At 36.5% G+C, this 17145-nt stretch overlaps 1 protein-coding gene across 1 annotated transcript in view; it reads right to left on the reverse strand.

The window, feature by feature from the left end:
• Positions 1 to 17145, reverse strand: part of EFR3B (EFR3 homolog B) — a 113991-nt gene that overhangs the window by 4350 nt on the left and 92496 nt on the right. The window contains exons 19-21 of the mRNA XM_077176372.1: positions 15050 to 15176; positions 7691 to 7788; positions 6076 to 6182 (exon numbers count right to left, since the gene is read on the reverse strand). Of these exons, the coding sequence (XP_077032487.1) occupies positions 6076 to 6182; positions 7691 to 7788; positions 15050 to 15176 (332 nt within the window). The remainder of the gene's footprint in view (positions 1 to 6075; positions 6183 to 7690; positions 7789 to 15049; positions 15177 to 17145) is intronic.

Raw genomic sequence — 17145 nt, forward strand, 5'->3', positions numbered from 1 at the left:
GGGAACTGTTAACTGACTGACAGGGAACACCCGACCCAATTAACTCAGTAATTAACTGATTACCCAGCTAATGAACTTTTAATTGACTGACAGGAAACACCCAACCCAATTAACTCATTAATTAATTGATTACCCAGCTACACAATGGGAATCCTTAACTGACTAACAGGAAACACCCAACCCAATTAACTCAGTAATTAACTGATTACCCTGCTAATGGAACCGTTATTGACTGACGGGGAACACCCAACCCACCAATTAACTCATTAATTAACTGATTACATCATTAACCAACGGGAACCGTTAATTGACTAATGGTAGACACCCAGCCCAATTAACTCAGTAATTAAGTGATTACCTTGTTAATGGGAACCGTTAATTGACTGACAGGGAACACCCGACCCAATTAACTCATTAATTAACTGATTACCCAGCTAATGGAACCGTTAATTGACTAATGGCAAACACCCAACCCATCAATTAACTCATTCATTAACTGATTACCTCGTTAACAAACGGGAACCGCTAATTCACTAACGGGAAACACCCAACCCACCAATTAACTCATTAATTAACTGATTACCCAGCTAATGGAACCGTTAATTGACTAACAGGGAACACCCAACCCAATTAACGCATTAATTAACTGATTACATCGTTAACCAACGGGAACCGCTAATTGACTAATGGGAGACACCCAGCCCAATTAACGCATTAATTAACTGATTACCTCATTAATGGGAACCGTTAACTGACTAACGGGAAACACCCGACCCAATTAACTCAGTAATTAACTGATTACATTGTTAACCAACGGGAACCATTAATTGACTTACAGGGAACACCCGACCCACCAATTAACTCGTTAATTAACTGATTACCCTGCTAATGGAACCGTTAATTGACTGATGGCAAACACCCAACCCAATTAATTCATTAATGAACTGATTACCCTGCTAACGAACGGGAACCGTTAATTGACTGATGGGAAACACCCAATCCATCAATGGCCAGCGGCCAATTAACTCATTAACTAATTAGCTAGCTACCTGACTAACGGGAATCATTAATGAACAAACAGGAATCCGTAATTATTGTTTCATTAATAATTAATTAAGTCACAGAAGTAATTAATTAAATTCCCACATTTAATCCCATCTTTAATCCCACCTTTAATCCCAGATTTACTCCCAGGCTCATTCATTCCCATAACAATTCCTGGGTTCATTCCTGGGATAATCCCATCTTTAATCCCAGATTTATTCCAGGGATAATTTATTCCCATAACAATTCCTGGCTTCATTCTTGGGATGATCCCAACTTTAATCCCATCTTTAATCCCAGATTTATTCCTGGGATTATTCCCGGATCAATTCCCAGATTTATTCCCAGGATCATTCATTCCCATAACAATTCCTGGATTTATTCCTGGGATAATCCCATCTTTAATCCCATCTTTAATCCCGGATTCATTCCCAGATTTATTCCCGGGCTCATTCATTCCCATAACAATTCCTGGGTTCATTCCTGGGATAATCCCAGCTTTAATCCCAGATTTATTGCTGGGATAATTCCTGGATCAATTCCCAGATTTATTCCTGGGCTCATCCATTCCCAGCTTGATTCCCAGATTTATTCCCAGGGTAATTCCCAGATTTATTCCGGGATTTATTCCCAGGATCATTTATTCCCATAATAATTCCTGACTTCATTCCTGGGATAATCCCAGATTCACTCCCAGATTTATTCCCAGGATCGTTTATTCCCATCCAATTCCTGGATTTATTCCTGGGATAATCCCATCTTTAACCCCATCTTTAATCCCATCTTTAATCCCAGCTTTATTCCCAGGATCATTCATTCCCATAATACTTCCTGGGTTCATTCCTGGGATAATCCCAGTTTTAATCCCAGCTTTAATCCCAGATTTATTCCTGGGATAATTCCCGGATCAATTCCCAGATTTATTCCCAGGATCATTCATTCCAGTAACAATTCCTGGCTTCATTCCTGGGATAATCCCATATTTAATCCCATCCTTAATCCCAGATTCATTCCCAGATTTACTCCCGGGCTCATTCATTCCTGTAACAATTCCTGGCTTCATTCCTGGGATAATCCCAACTTTAATCCCAGATTTATTCCCGGGATTCATTCCCAGATTTATTCCCAGATTTATTGCTGGGATAATTCCTGGATTCATTCCCAGATTTATTCCCGGGATCATTCATTCTGGTAACAATTCCTGGATTTATTCCTGGGATAATCCCAACTTTAATCCCAGATTTATTCCCGGGAATCATTCCCAGATTTATTCCTGGGATCATTCCCAGACTTATTCCAGGATTAATTCCCAAATTGATTCCTGGGATAATTCCCAGATAAATTCCCAGATTTATTCCCAGGCTCATTCATTCCTGTAATAATTCCTGGTTCATTCCTGGGATAATCCCATCTTTAATCCCGGATTTATTCCCAGGCTCATTCATTCCTGCAACAATTCCTGGCTTCATTCCTGGGATAATCCCATCTTTAATCCCAGATTTATTGCTGAGATAATTCCAGGATCAATTCCCAGATTTATTCCCGGGATCAATTCCCACATTTATTCCCGGGCTCATTCATTCCAGTAACAATTCCTGGCTTCATTCCTGGGATAATCCCACCTTTAATCCCATCTTTAATCCCAGATTAATTCCCAGATTTATTCCCAGGCTCATTCATTCCTGTAATAATTCCTGGGTTCATTCCTGGAATAATCCCAACTTTAATCCCAGGATTCATTCCCAGATTTATTCCTGGGATAATTCCCACATTTATTTTTGGATTTATTCCTAATGGAATTCCTGAGATAATTCCTGGATTTATTCCCAGATTTATTCCCAGGCTCATTTATTCCCGTAATAATTCCTGGGTTCATTCCTGGGATAATCCCAACTTTAATCCCAGATTCATTCCTGGGATAATTCCAGGATCAATTCCCAGATTTATTCCCGGGATTGTTTATTCCCGTATTAATTCCTGGCTTCATTCCTGGGATAATCCCAGCTTTAATCCCAGATTCATTCCCAGATTCATTCCCGGGCTCATTTATTCCTGTAACAATTCCTGGGTTCATTCCTGGGGTAATCCCAATTTTAATCCCAGATTTATTCCAGGGATATTCCCAACTTTAATCCCATCTTTGTTCCTGGGATAATTCCCAGATTTATTCCCAGGCTCATTCATTCCCGTAATAATTCCTGGATTTATTCCTGGGATAATCCCAGCTTTAATCCCATCTTTAACCCCATCTCTAATCCCAGATTTATTCTTGGGCTCATTTATTCCCGTAATAATTCTTGTCTTCATTCCTGGGATAATCCCATCTCTAACCCCATCTCTAATCCCATCTCTAATCCCATCTTTAATCCCAGATTTATTCCCAGGATCGTTTATTCCCATAACAATTCCTGGTTCATTCCTGGGATAATCCCAACTTTAATCCCATCTTTAATCCCAGATTCATTCCCAGGATCATTTATTCCCATAACAATTCCTGGGATAATCCCAGCTTTAATCCCAGATTCATTTCCAGATTTATTCCCAGGCTCATTCATTCCTGGATCGATTCCCAGATTTATTCCTGGGATCGTTTCTTCCCGGATCAATTCCTGCGACAATTCCAGATTTATTCCTGGGATAATTCCCAGCTTTAATCCCAGCTTTATTCCTGGCCTGATCCTTTCCCACCTCTCTTCCTGGGCTGTTTTTTTCCCGGATTCATTCCCAGATTTATTCCCAGGCTCATTTATTCCCAGATGAATTCCCAGATTTATTCCAGGATTCATTCCCAGATTTATTCACGGGATCATTCATTCCTGTAACAATTCCTGGGTTCATTCCTGGGATAATCCCAACTTTAATCCCAACTTTAATCCCATCTCTAATCCCAGATTTATTCCCAGGATCATTTATTCCCAGGATCATTCATTCCCGTACGAACTCCTGGCTTCATTCCTGGGATAATCCCAACTTTAATCCCAGATTTATTGCTGGGATAATTCCCGGATTCATTCCTGGGATCGTTTATTCCCGTAACAATTCCTGGCTTCATTCCTGGGATAATCCCAGCTTTAATCCCAGCTTTAACCCCATCTTTAATCCCAGATTTATTCTTGGGATCATTTATTCCTGTAACAATTCCTGCATTCATTCCTGGGATAATCCCATCTTTAATCCCAGATTTATTCCCAGGATCATTTATTCCCGTAATAATTCTTGGCTTCATTCCTGGGATAATCCCAAATTTAACCCCATCTTTAATCCCAGTTTTAATCCCATCTTTAATCCCAGATTCATTCCCAGATTTATTCCCAGGATCATTTATTCCCGTAACAATTCCTGGCTTCATTCCTGGGATAATCCCAGATTTAATCCCAGATTCCTTCCCAGAATAATTCCCGGGCTCATTTATTCCTGTAACAATTCCTGGGTTCATTCCTGGAATAATCCCAATTTTAATCCCACATTTAATCCCATCTTTAATCCCAGATTTATTCCTGGGCTCATTTATTCCCGTGACAATTCCTGGGTTCATTCCTGGGATAATCCCAACTTTAATCCCATCTTTAATCCCAGATTTATTCCTGGGATAATTCCCAGATTTATTCCCGGGATCGTTTATTCCCATAACAATTCCTGGCTTCATTCCTGGGATAATCCCAGATTCATTTCCAGATTTAGTCCCGGGCTCATTCATTCCTGGATCGATTCCCAGATTTATTCCTGGGATCGTTTATTCCCGGATCAATTCCTGCGATAATTCCAGATTTATTCCTGGGATAATTCCCACCTTTAATCCCAGCTTTATTCCTGGCCTGATCCTTTCCCACCTCTCTTCCTGGGCTGTTTTTTTCCCGGATTCATTCCCAGATTTATTCCCAGGCTCATTCATTCCCAGATGAATTCCCAGATTTATTCCAGGATTCATTCCCAGATTTATTCCCAGGATCATTCATTCCCGTAGTAATTCCTGGGTTCATTCCTGGGATAATCCCATCTTTAATCCCAGATTTATTCCCAGGATCATTTATTCCCGGGATCATTCATTCCCGTAACAATTCCTGGCTTCATTCCTGGGATAATCCCAGCTTTAATCCCAGATTCATTCCCAGGCTCATTCATTCCCATAACAATTCCTGGGTTCATTCCTGGGATAATCCCAACTTTAATCCCAGGATTCATTCCCAGATTTATTCCTGGGATAATTCCCACATTTATTTTTGGATTTATTCCTAATGGAATTCCTGGGATAATTCCTGGATTTATTCCCAGATTCATTCCCGGGATCATTTATTCCCGTAACAATTCCTGGCTTCATTCCTGGGATAATCCCAGCTTTAATCCCAACTTTAACCCCATCTTTAATCCCAGATTTATTGCTGGGATAATTCCTGGATCAATTCCAGATTTATTCCCGGGCTCATTCATTCCCATAACAATTCCTTGGTTCATTCCTAGGATAATCCCATCTTTAATCCCAGACTCATTCCTGGGATAAATCCAGGATCAATTCCCAGATTTATTCCCGGGCTCATTTATTCCCATAGTAATTCCTGGCTTCATTCCTGGGATAATCCCAGTTTTAATCCCAGATTTATTCCCAGGATCATTTATTCCCAGATCAATTCCTGGCTTCATTCCTGGGATAATCCCATCTTTAATCCCAGATTCATTTCCAGATTTATTCCTGGGCTCATTCATTCCTGTAATAATTCCTGGGTTCATTCCTGGGGTAATCCCAGCTTTAATACCCAGCTTTATTCCCAGATTTATTCCTGGGATAATTCCCAGATTTATTCCCGGGATTGTTTATTCCCATAACAATTCCTGGCTTCATTCCTGGGATAATCCCATCTTTAATCCCAGATTCATTCCTGGGATAATTCCAGGATCAATTCCCAGATTTATTCCTGGGATCATTCATTCCCATAGTAATTCCTGGCTTCATTCTGGGATAATCCCATCTCTAATCCCAGTTTTAATCCCAGTTTCAATCCCATTTTTCCTCCCGTGTTGTTCCCCGTTGCTGACCCTGGCCCCGCAGTGCGCCGCGATCTCCTCGAACGGCGCCTTCTGGAACCTCTGCACCAGCAGCCGCCGCCGCTCCCGCTCCTGCTCCTCCGCGGCCACGCTGTCGGCTGGGGGACAAAGGGAACGGGGAAAAAATGGGCAAAAAACGGGCAAAAAATGGGTAAAAAATGGGTAAAAACGGGGGGAAAAAAATGGGTAAAAAAAGAGGGGGAAAACGGGAAATAAATGGGCAAAACACGGGAAAAAAATGGGCAAAAAACGGGCAAAAATGGCAAAAAAATGGGAAAAACGGGGAAAAAACGGGGAAAAAATGGGAAAAAATACGGGCAAAAAACGGGAATAAATGGGCAAAAAATGGGAAAAATACGGGCAAAAAACGGGGAAAAATGGGCAAAACATGGGAAAAAAATGGGCAAAACACAGGAAAAAATGGGCAAAAAAATGGGTAAAAAACGGGAAAAAAATGGGCAAAAAAATGGGAAAAATACGGGGAAAAAAACGGGGAAAAAATGGGCAAAACATGGGAAAAAAATGGGCAAAACACGGGAAAAAAATGGGCAAAAAATGGGTAAAAAACGGGAAAAAAAATGGGCAAAACACGGGAAAAAATGGGCAAAAAATGGGCAAAAAATGGGTAAAAAACAGGAAAAAAATGGGAAAAAAAAGGGGCAAAATATGGGCAAAATATGGGCAAAAAAACGGGCAAAAATGTCAAAAAAATGGGCAAAAAATGGGCAAAATATGGGCAAAAAACGGGGAAAAAATGGGGCAATAAATGGGAAAAATACGGGCAAAAAACGGGGAAAAAAATGGGCAAAAAACAGGAAATATATGGGCAAAAAACGGGAAATAAATGGGCAAAAAAATGGGCAAAAAACAGGAAAAAAAACGGGGGAAAAAACGGGAAATAAATGGGCAAAAAACAGGAAAAAATGGGCAAAAAAGGGGGAAAAAAACTGGCAAAAAATGGGAAAAAAAAACAGGCAAAAAATGGGGCAAAAAACGGAAAAAAAAAAAGGGCAAAAAATGGGCAAAAAACGGGGGGAAAACAAAGCAACAAAAATTCCCATTCCATTCCCAAAAATCCCACCCGAAAAAACTCCTAAGAATCCTAAAGAATGCCCAAAAATCCTTTAAAAAACTCCAAATAATTCCACAAAAAAACAGCCCCATAAAAATCAAATAAGGTTCCCCTCAAAATTCCCAAGCATTCTCAAAAAACGCCCAAAAAAATCCCCCCCAAAACTCCTTAAACTTTCTCCAAAAAATTCCCCAAAATCCCCCCCAAACCCCATAAAATCCCAAAAAATTGTCAAAAAAAATCCCAAAAATCTCCCCCACAAAATTCCCCCAAAACCCCAAAGAATTCCCAAAAATCATCAAAAAAAACCCCAAAAACCCCCCCCCCCAAACTCCATAAAAATAAATAAAAATTCCCCCAAAAATTCCCCAAAATCCCACCCAAAAACCCCAAAACTCCCCTCCAAAAAGGCCAAAAAATCCTTTAAACTCCCCCAAAAGCTAAAAACTGCCCAAAACTGCCCAAAATGCCCCAAAAATCCCAAAAATGCCCCAAAAAGCCCCAAAAATCCCCAAAATCCCCAAATCCCCTCACCAATGGCCTTTTTCAGGGTCTCGTAGGTGATTTCCTCAGCCGGGGCCCCTCTGGAAAGGAAAATCCGGGATGAGATGGAGGGAAAATCCCAAAAAATCCTAAAAAATAATCCCAAAATATCCAAAAAAATCCCAAAAAAATCTCAAAAAAAATCCTCAAAAAATCGTCAAAAGAATCCCCAAAAAATAGAAAAAATTCCCCAAAAAATCTCAAAAAAATCCCCCAAAAATCCCCCCAAAAAATCCCCCCAAAATGGAAAAGAAAATCTGGATGAGATTGAAGGAAAAATGCCAAAAAAATCCCCAAAAGTCCCCAAAAAAATCCCCAAAACATCTCCAAAAAAATCCTCAAAAAATCCCCAAAATCCTGAAAAAAATCGCCCAAAATTTCCCCAAAAAATTCCCAAAAATCCCCAAAAAAATCCCAAAATTCAAAGGAAAATCTGGGATGAGATTGAGGGAAAATGCCAAAAAATCCTAAAAATAATCCCAAAATATCCCAAAACAATCCCAAAAAAATCCCCAAAAAAATCCCCAAGAAATCGCAAAAAAATTCCCAAAAAATCCCCCAAAATGGAAAAGAAAATCCGGGATGAGATTGAAGGAAAACCCCAAAAAATCCTAAAAAATCCCCAAAACAATCCCAAAAAAATCCCCAAAAAAATCCCCAAAAAATCCCCAAAAAATCGAAAAAAATTCCCCAAAAAATCTCAAAAAAATCCCAAAAATCCCCCCCAAAAAATCCCCCCAAAATGGAAAAGAAAATCCGGGATGAGATTGAGGGAAAATGCCAAAAAATCCCTAAAAAAATAATCCAAAATATCCCAAAAAAATCTCAAAAAAATTCCCAAAAAAATCCAAAAACCCCCAAAATGGAAAAGAAAATCCGGGATGAGATTGAGGGGAAAATGCCAAAAAATCCTAAAAAATCCCCAAAACAATCCCCAAAAAATCCTAAAAATAATCCCAAAAAATCCCAAAAAAATCCCCCAAAAATCCTCAAAAAATCCCCAAAAAATCCCCAAAAAATCCCCCCAAAATGGAAAAGAAAATCTGGGATGAGATTGAAGGAAAATCCCAAAAAATCCTAAAAAATCCCAAAATATCCCAAAACAATCCCAAAAAAATCTCAAAAAAAATCCCTCAAAAAATCCTCCAAAAATCACAAAAAAAATCCCAAAAAATCCCCAAAATCCTGAAAAAAAATCGCCCAAAATCCCCCCAAAAATCCTCAAAAATCCCCCAAAAATAAAAAAAAAATCCCCCAAAATTTCCCCAAAAAAATCCCAAAAAATCCCCAAAAAATCCTAAAATGGAAAAGAAAATCTGGGATGAGATTGAAGGAAAATCCCCAAAAAATGCCCCAAAAATCCCAAAAAATCCCCCCTAAATCCCCAAAAAAATCCTGTAAAAAGTCCCCAAAAAATCCCAAAAAAGTCCCCAAAAATTCCCCAAAAAATCCCAAAAATCCCCCAAAAATCCCAAAATGGAAAAGAAAATTTGGGATGAGATTGAAGGAAAATGCCAAAAAAATCCCCCAAAATCCCAAAAAATTCCCCCCAAAAATTCCCCAAAATTCCAAAAAAATCCCCAAAAAATTCCCCAAAAATCCCAAAATGGAAAAGAAAATCTGGGATGAGATTGCAGGAAAATAACCAAAAAATCCCCAAAAAATCCCAAAAAATCCCCCCAAAAAATCCCCCCAAAAAATCCCCAAAAAAATTCCAAAATGGAAAAAGAAAATCCGGGATGAGATTGAAGGAAAATCCCAAAAAATCCTAAAAAAATCCCCCCAAAAAATCCCCCAAATAATCCCAAAATTCAAAAGAAAATCTGGGATGAGATTGCAGAAAAATCCCCCAAAAATCCCCCAAAAATCCCAAAAAAAATCCCCCAAAATCCCAAAAAATTCCCCCAAAAAAATCCCCCAAAATCCCAAAAAAATCCCCCCAAAATCCCAAAAAAATCCCCCAAAAATCCTAAAATGGAAAAGAAAATCTGGGATGAGATTGTAGAAAAATCCCAAAAAAATCCCCCCAAAAAATCCAAAAAAAATCCCCCCAAAATCCCAAAAAATTCCCTAAAAAATCCCCCAAAATCCCAAAAAAATCCCCCAAAAATCCTAAAATGGAAAAGAAAATCTGGGATGAGATTGTAGAAAAATCCCAAAAAAATCCCCCAAAAAATCCCCCCAAAATCCCAAAAAAATCCCCCCCAAAAATTCCCAAAATTCCCCCCAAATTCCCCCAAATCCCCCAATAAACCCTCCTGAAATCCTTTAAAAAACCCCAAATTTTGGGGTTTTTTTGCCATTTTTCTCTTTTTTTAATTTGGGATTTTTTTTGGATTTTTTCCATTTAAATTCAGGAATTTTTCCCTTTTTTCCAAGAATTTTTTTCCCATTTTTGCTGCTTTTTCTTTTGCTTTTTTGGGGTTTTTTCATTTTAAATTTAGGATTTTTTTCAAATTTTTAAAGTTTTTTTTCCCATTTTTGGTCATTTTTTAATATTTTTTCCCTTTTTTTTTGCTTTTTTCTTTTTTTCCATTTGAGGATTTTTTGGTCTTTTTTGCATTTTAAATTCAGGATTTTTAAAAATTTTTTTTTAAGTTTTTCTCCCCATTTTTGGTCATTCTTAATATTTTTTCCCCTTTTTTTTCTTTTTTTCCATTTGAGAATATTTTGGTTTTTTTTTTTCCTTTTAAATTCAGGAATTTTCCTTTTTTTTTCTCCAAGAATTTTTTGCCTTTTTTGTTTTTTTTTTTTTTTTTTATTTTAAATTTTTAATTTTTTAATTTTTTTAATTTTTTTATTTATTTTTTAATTTTTTAAATTTTTAATTTTAAATTTTTTTTAATTTTAAATTTTAGGGGTTTTTTTCAATTTTTTAAAAGTTTTTTTTCCCATTTTTGGTCATTTTTTAATCGTTTTTTTCCTTTTTTTTCCCTTTTCCCCCCGAAACCCAGCAATTCTGATTTTAGGGCTGCAATTCCTGCGGAATTTGGTGAATTTGGATGTGAATTTGGTGGAAATTTGTTTTGTAATTTGTGTTGAATTTGGTTGAATTTGTTAAATTTGGGTTGAATTTGGTTGACATTTGTTGAATTTGGGGTGAATTTTGTGGAATTTTGTTAAATTTGGGTTGAATTTGAGTTGAATTTTGTGGAGTTTGGTTGAATTTGGGTTGAATTTTGTGGAATTTGGGTGGAATTTTGTGAATTTGGGTTGAATTTTGTTAAATTTGTGTTGAATTTGGGTTGAATTTTGTGAATTTGGGTTGAATTTGGTTGAATTTTGTGGAATTTGGTTGAATTTGGGTTGAATTCTGTTAAATTTGGGTTGAACTTGGGTTGAATTTGGTGGAATTTTGGTGAATTTGGGTTGAATTGGGTTGAAATTGGGTTGAAATTTGTGGGATTTGGTTAAATTTGTTGCATTGGGTTGAATTTGGGTTGAATTTTGTGGAATTTGGGTTGAATTTGGTTGAATTTTGTGATTTGGTGGAATTTGGGTGGAATTTTGTGGAATTTGGTTGAATGTTGGTTGAATCTGGGTGGAAATTTTGTGGAATTTGGGTTCAATTTTGTGAATTTGTTTGAATTTGTTGAATTTGGGTTAGAATTTGGTTGAATTTGGTTGAATTTTGTGGAATTTGGGTTGAATTTTGTGAATTTGTTTGAATTTGGGTAGAATTTGGTTGACTTTTGTTGAATTTTGTGAATTTGGTGGAATTTGGGTTGAATTTTGTTAAATTTGGGTTCAATTTTGTGAATTTGGTTGAATCTTGGTTCAATTTGGTTGAATTTTGTGGAATTTTTTTAAATTTGGGTTGCATTTGGTTTAATTCTGTGGAATTTGGTTGAATCTTGGTGGAATTTGGGTTGAATTTGGTTGAATTTTGTGGAATTTTGTGGAATTTGGGTTGAATTTTGTTGAATTTGGGTTGAATTTTGTGGAATTGGGTTGAATCTTGGTTGAATTTGGGTTCAATTTTGTGAATTTGGGTTGAACTTTGTTAAATTTTTGTGGAATTTGGGTTGAATTTAAGTTGAATTTTGTTAAATTTGGGTTGAATTGGGTTGAATTTTGTGGAATTTGGGTTGAAATTGGTGAATTTGTTGCATTTGGTTGAATTTTGTGGAATTTGGTGAATTTGGTCGAATTTGGGTTGAATTTTGTGGGAATTTGGTTGAATTTGGGTTGAATTGGTGAATTTGGTTGAATTTTGTTAAATTTGGGTTGAATTTGGGTTCAATTTTGTGGAATGTGGGTTGAATTTGGGTTGAATTTGTTCAATTTTGTGGAATTTTGTGAATTTGGTGGAATTTGGTTGAATTTAGGTTGAATTGGGTTGAATTTAAGTTGAATTTTGTTAAATTTGGTGGAATTTGGGTGGAATTTTGTGGAATTTTGAAATTTGGGTTCAATTTTGTGGAATTTTGTTAAATTTGGTTGGATTTGCGGTGAATTTGGTTGAATTGGTGAATTTGTTGCATTTGGTTGAATTTGGGTTGAATTTAAGTTGAATTTTGTTGAATTTGGGTTGAATTTTGTTGAATTTTGGTTGAATTTGTGGAATTTGGGTTGAATCTTGGTGGAATTTGGGTTGAATTTGGTTCAATTTTGTGGAATTTGTTAAATTTGGGTTGAATTTTGTGGAATTTGGGTTGAATTTTGTGAATTTGGTTGAATTTGGGTTGAATTTGGTTGAATTTTGTGGAATTTTGTTGAATTTGGTTGAATTTTGTTAAATTTGGGGTGAATTTGGGTTGAAATTTTGTAGAATTTCGCTTCAATTTTGTGGAATTTGGGTTCAATTTGGGTTGAATTTTGTGGAATTTGGTTGAATTTTGTGGAATTTTGTGAAATTGGTTGTATTTGGTTGAATTTGGGTTCAATTTTGTGGAATTTGGGTGAATTGGGTTGAATTGGGTGGAATTGGGTGGAATTTTGTGAATTGGTTGAATTTGGGTTGAAATTTGTGGAATTTTGAAAATTGGGTTGAATTTGGTGAATTTGGGTTAATTTTGTGGAATTTGGTGGAATTTGGTGGAATTTTGTGAATTCTGTGGAATTTGTTGAATTTGGGTTGAGTTGGGTTCAATTTTGTGGAATTTGGGTTGAATTTGGGTTCAATTTTGAGGAATTTTGTGAATTTGGGTTGAATTTGGTGGGAATTTTGTTAAATTTGGGTTGAATTTTGTGGAATTTGGGTTGAATTTGGTTGAATTTTGTGAATTTGGTTCAATTTGGGTTGAAATTGGGTTGAATTTTGTGGAATTTGGTGGATTTGGGTTGAGTTTGGTTGAATTTGTGGAATTTTGTTAAATTGGTTGAATTTTGGGTTGAATTTGGGTTGAATTTGGTTGGAATTTGGGTAGAATTTTGTGGAATTTTGTGAATTTGGTTGAATTTGGGTTCAATTTTATGGAATTTTGTGAATTTGGGTTGAATTTGGGTTGAATTTTGTTAAATTTGGGTTGAATTTTGGTTACATTTGGTTGAATTCTGTGGAATTTGGTTGAATCTTGGTGGAATTTGGGTTGAATTTGGGTTGAATTTTGAAATTTGGGTTGAATTTGGTGAATTTGGGTTAAATTTGGTGGAATTTGGGTTGAATTTGCTGAATTTGGTTGGAATTTGGTTAAATTTTGTGAATTTGGGTTGAATTTGGGTTGAATTTGAGTTGAATTTGGTGGAATTTGGGTGGAATTTTGTGAATTTGGGTTGAATTTGGGTGGAATTTGCGGGAATTTTGTGAATTTGGGTTGAATTTGGTTTCAATTTTGTGGAATTTTGTGAATTTGGTTGTATTTGGTTGAATTTGGGTTGAATTTTGTGAATTTTGCTTGAATTTGGGTTGAATTTGGTTGAATCTTGGTGGAATTTGGGTTGAATTTGGTTAAATTTGGGTTGAATTTTGTGGAATTTTGTTAAATTGTTGGTTGGAATCTTGGTGGAATTTGGGTGTTGGGTTTTGTTAATTTGGGTTCAATTTGGGTGGAATTTGGGTGTTTGGGTTTGGTAATTTTGTGAATTTGGGTTGAATTTGGGTGAATTTTGTGAATTTTGTTGAATTTTGGGTTGAATTTGTGAATTTGGGTGATTTTGTGAATTTGGGTTGAATTTGGGTTGAATTTGGGTGGAATTTTGTGGGTTTGGGTGAATTTGGGTTTGAATTTGGTGGAATTTGGTTGATTTTGTGGGAATTTTGTTAAATTTGGGCTGCATTTTGGTTGAATTTTGTGGAATTTGGGTTGAATTTGGGTTGAATTTGGTGGAATTTGTGGAATTTGGGCTGAATTCTGTTAATTTGGGTTGAATTTTGTTATTGATTTGTGTTTTGAACTTGGGTTGAATGTGGTGGAATTTTGTTGAATTTGGGTTGAATTTGGGTTGAATTTTGTGGAATTTGGTTAAATTTGTTGCATTTGGTTGAATTTAGGTTGATTTTGGGTTGAATTTGGGGTGGAATTTTGTTGTGGAATTTGGGTTGAATTTTGTTTTATTTGGGTTTGATTTGGGTGGAATTTTGTTAAATTTGGGTTCAATTTTGTGGAATTTGGTTGAATTTTGTGGAATTTTGTTAAATTTGGGTTGCATTTGGTTGCATTTCGTTGAATGTGGGTTGAATTTGGGTTGATTTGGGTTGAATTTGTTGAATTTCATGGAATTTTGTGAATTTGGTGGAATTTGATTGAATTTAGGTTGATTTTAAGTTGAATTTTGTTAAATTTGGGTTGAATTTGGGTGGAATTTGGGTGGAATTTTGAAATTTGGGTTCAATTTTGTGGAATTTTGTTAAATTTGGTCGGATTTGGGGTGAATTTGGTTGAATTTGGTGAATTTGTTGCATTTGGTGAATTTGGGTTGAATTTTGTGGAATTTTGTTGAATTTGGGTCGAATTTGTGTTGAATTTTGTTAAATTTGGGTTGCATTTGGTTGAATTTTGTGGAATTTGGTTGAATCTTGGTGGAATTTGGGTTGAATTTGCTGAATTTGGTTGGAATTTGGGGTTAAATTTTGTGAATTTGGGTTGAATTTGGGTTCAATTTTGCGGAATTTGTGAATTTGGGTTGAATTTTGTGGAATTTTGTTGAATTTTGTGGAATTTGGTTGGAATTTGGGTTCAATTTGGTTGAATTTGGGTTACATTTGGTTGAATCTTGGTGGAATTTGTGTTGAATTTTGTTAAATTTGGGTTGAATTTGGTTAAATTTGTGGTTCAATTTGAGTTCAATTTGGGTTCAATTTTGAGGAATTTTGTGAATTTTGTTAAATTTGGGTTGAATTTTGTGGAATTTGGGTTGAATTTGGTTGAATTTGGGTTCAATTTTGTGGAATTTTGTTAAATTTGGTTTCATTTGGTTTCATTTATTGAATTTTGTGTCCAGACCTGCTCTGCGCGGGGGCTGCTGCTGCTCTCCACCTCCAGGTGCAGGGAAATCGTCTCCCCGATGCTTTTCCTCTTGCACAGCCGCTCCTCCTCTGCAAAAATGGGAAAAATTGGGAATTCTGGCATAAAGGAGACAAAACTGCCCCAAAGCCCAAAGGATTCGCCCCAAAAAATCCCCCCAGGAACTCAAAACCCACCCCAAAACCCCCCAAAGGGCTCCGGGGAAAAACACAAAATTCCCGGCCCAAAAAATTCCCAAATTCAGCCCAAAAAATTCCCAAATTCCCAGCCCAAAAGAATCCCAATTTCAGCCCAAAAAATGGCCCAAAAAGGTGAAAAAGTCTCAAAAAATCCCCAAAAAATCCCACCAAATTCAGCCCAAAAAATTCCCAAATTCAGCCCAAAAAAATCCCAAATTCCCAGCCAAAAAATTCCCAATTTCAGCCCAAAAAATTCCCAAATTCAGCTAAAAAAAATCCCAAATTCAGCTCAAAATAATCCCAAATTCAGCTCAAAAAAATCCCAAATTCAGCCCAAAAAAATTCCCAAATTCAGCCCACAATAATCCCAAATTCAGCCCAAAAATTCCCAAATTCCCAGCCAAAAAATTCCCAAATTCAGCCCAAAAAATTCCCAAATTCAGCTCAAAAAAATCCCAGTTTCAGCTCAAAAAAATCCCAATTTCCCAGCCAAAAAATTCCCAAATTCAGCCCAAAACAAATCCCAAATTCAGCCCAAAAAAAATCCCAAATTCAGCCCAAAAATTCCAAAATTCCCAGCCAAAATAATCCCAATTTCAGCCCAAAAAAATCCCAAATTCAGCCCAAAAAAATCCCAAATTCCCAGCCAAAAAATTCCCAAATTCAGCCCAAAAAATTCCCAAATTCCCAGCCCAAAAAATTCCCAAATTCAGCCCAAAAAATGCCCAAATTCAGCTCAAAAAATTCCCAAATTTCCCAGCCAAAAAATTCCCAAATTCAGCCCAAAATAATCCCAATTTCAGCCCAAAAAATCCCAAATTCAGCTCACAATAATCCCAAATTCAGCCAAAAAATTCCCAAATTCAGCCCAAAAAAATTCCCAAATTCAGCCCAAAAATTCCCAAATTCCCAGCCCAAAAAATTCCCAAATTCCCAGCCAAAAAATTCCCAAATTCCCCAGCCAAAAAAAATCCCAATTTCAGCCCAAAAAAATCCCAAATTCAGCTCAAAAAATTCCCAAATTCAGCCCAAAAATTCCCAAATTCCCAGCCAAAAAATTCCCAAATTCAGCCCAAAAAAAAATCCCAAATTCAGCCCAAAAAAAAATCCCAAATTCAGCTCAAAAAAATCCCAATTTCAGCCCAAAAAAATCCCAAATTCAGCCCAAAATAATCCCAAATTCAGCCCCAAAAATTCCCAATTTCAGCCCAAAAAATTCCCAAATTCAGCCCAAAAAATTCCCAGCCAAAAAATTCCCAATTTCAGCCCAAAAAATTCCCAATTTCAGCCCAAAAAATTCCAAATTCAGCCAAAAAATTCCCAAATTCAGCCCAAAAATTCCCAAATTCCCAGCCAAAAAATTCCCAATTTCAGCCCAAAAAAATCCCAAATTCCCAGCCAAAAAATTCCCAAATTCAGCTCAAAAATTCCCAAATTCAGCCCAAAAAAATCCCAATTCAGCCCAAAAAATTCCCAATTTCAGCCCAAAAAATTTCCCAAATTCAGCCCAAAAAATTCCCTAATTCAGCTCAAGAAAATCCCAAATTCAGCTCAAAAAAATCCCAAATTCCCAGCCAAAAAATTCCCAAATTTCCGGCCCAAAAAAATCCCAAATTCAGCCCAAAAAATGCCCAAATTCCAAGCCAAAAAATTCCCAATTTCAGCCCAAAAAATTCCCAATTTCAGCTCAAAAAAATCCCAAATTCAGCCCAGAAAATTCCCAATTTCAGCCCAAAAATTCCCAAATTCCCAGCCAAAAATTCCCAAATTCCCAGCCAAAAAATTCCCAAATTCCCAGCCAAAAAATTCCCAAATTCAGCCCAAAATAATCCCAAATTCAGCTCAAAAAAATCCCAAATTC

The sequence above is a fragment of the Agelaius phoeniceus genome, chromosome 3, assembly GCF_051311805.1.
Source record: "Agelaius phoeniceus isolate bAgePho1 chromosome 3, bAgePho1.hap1, whole genome shotgun sequence".
Taxonomy (NCBI): domain Eukaryota; kingdom Metazoa; phylum Chordata; class Aves; order Passeriformes; family Icteridae; genus Agelaius; species Agelaius phoeniceus.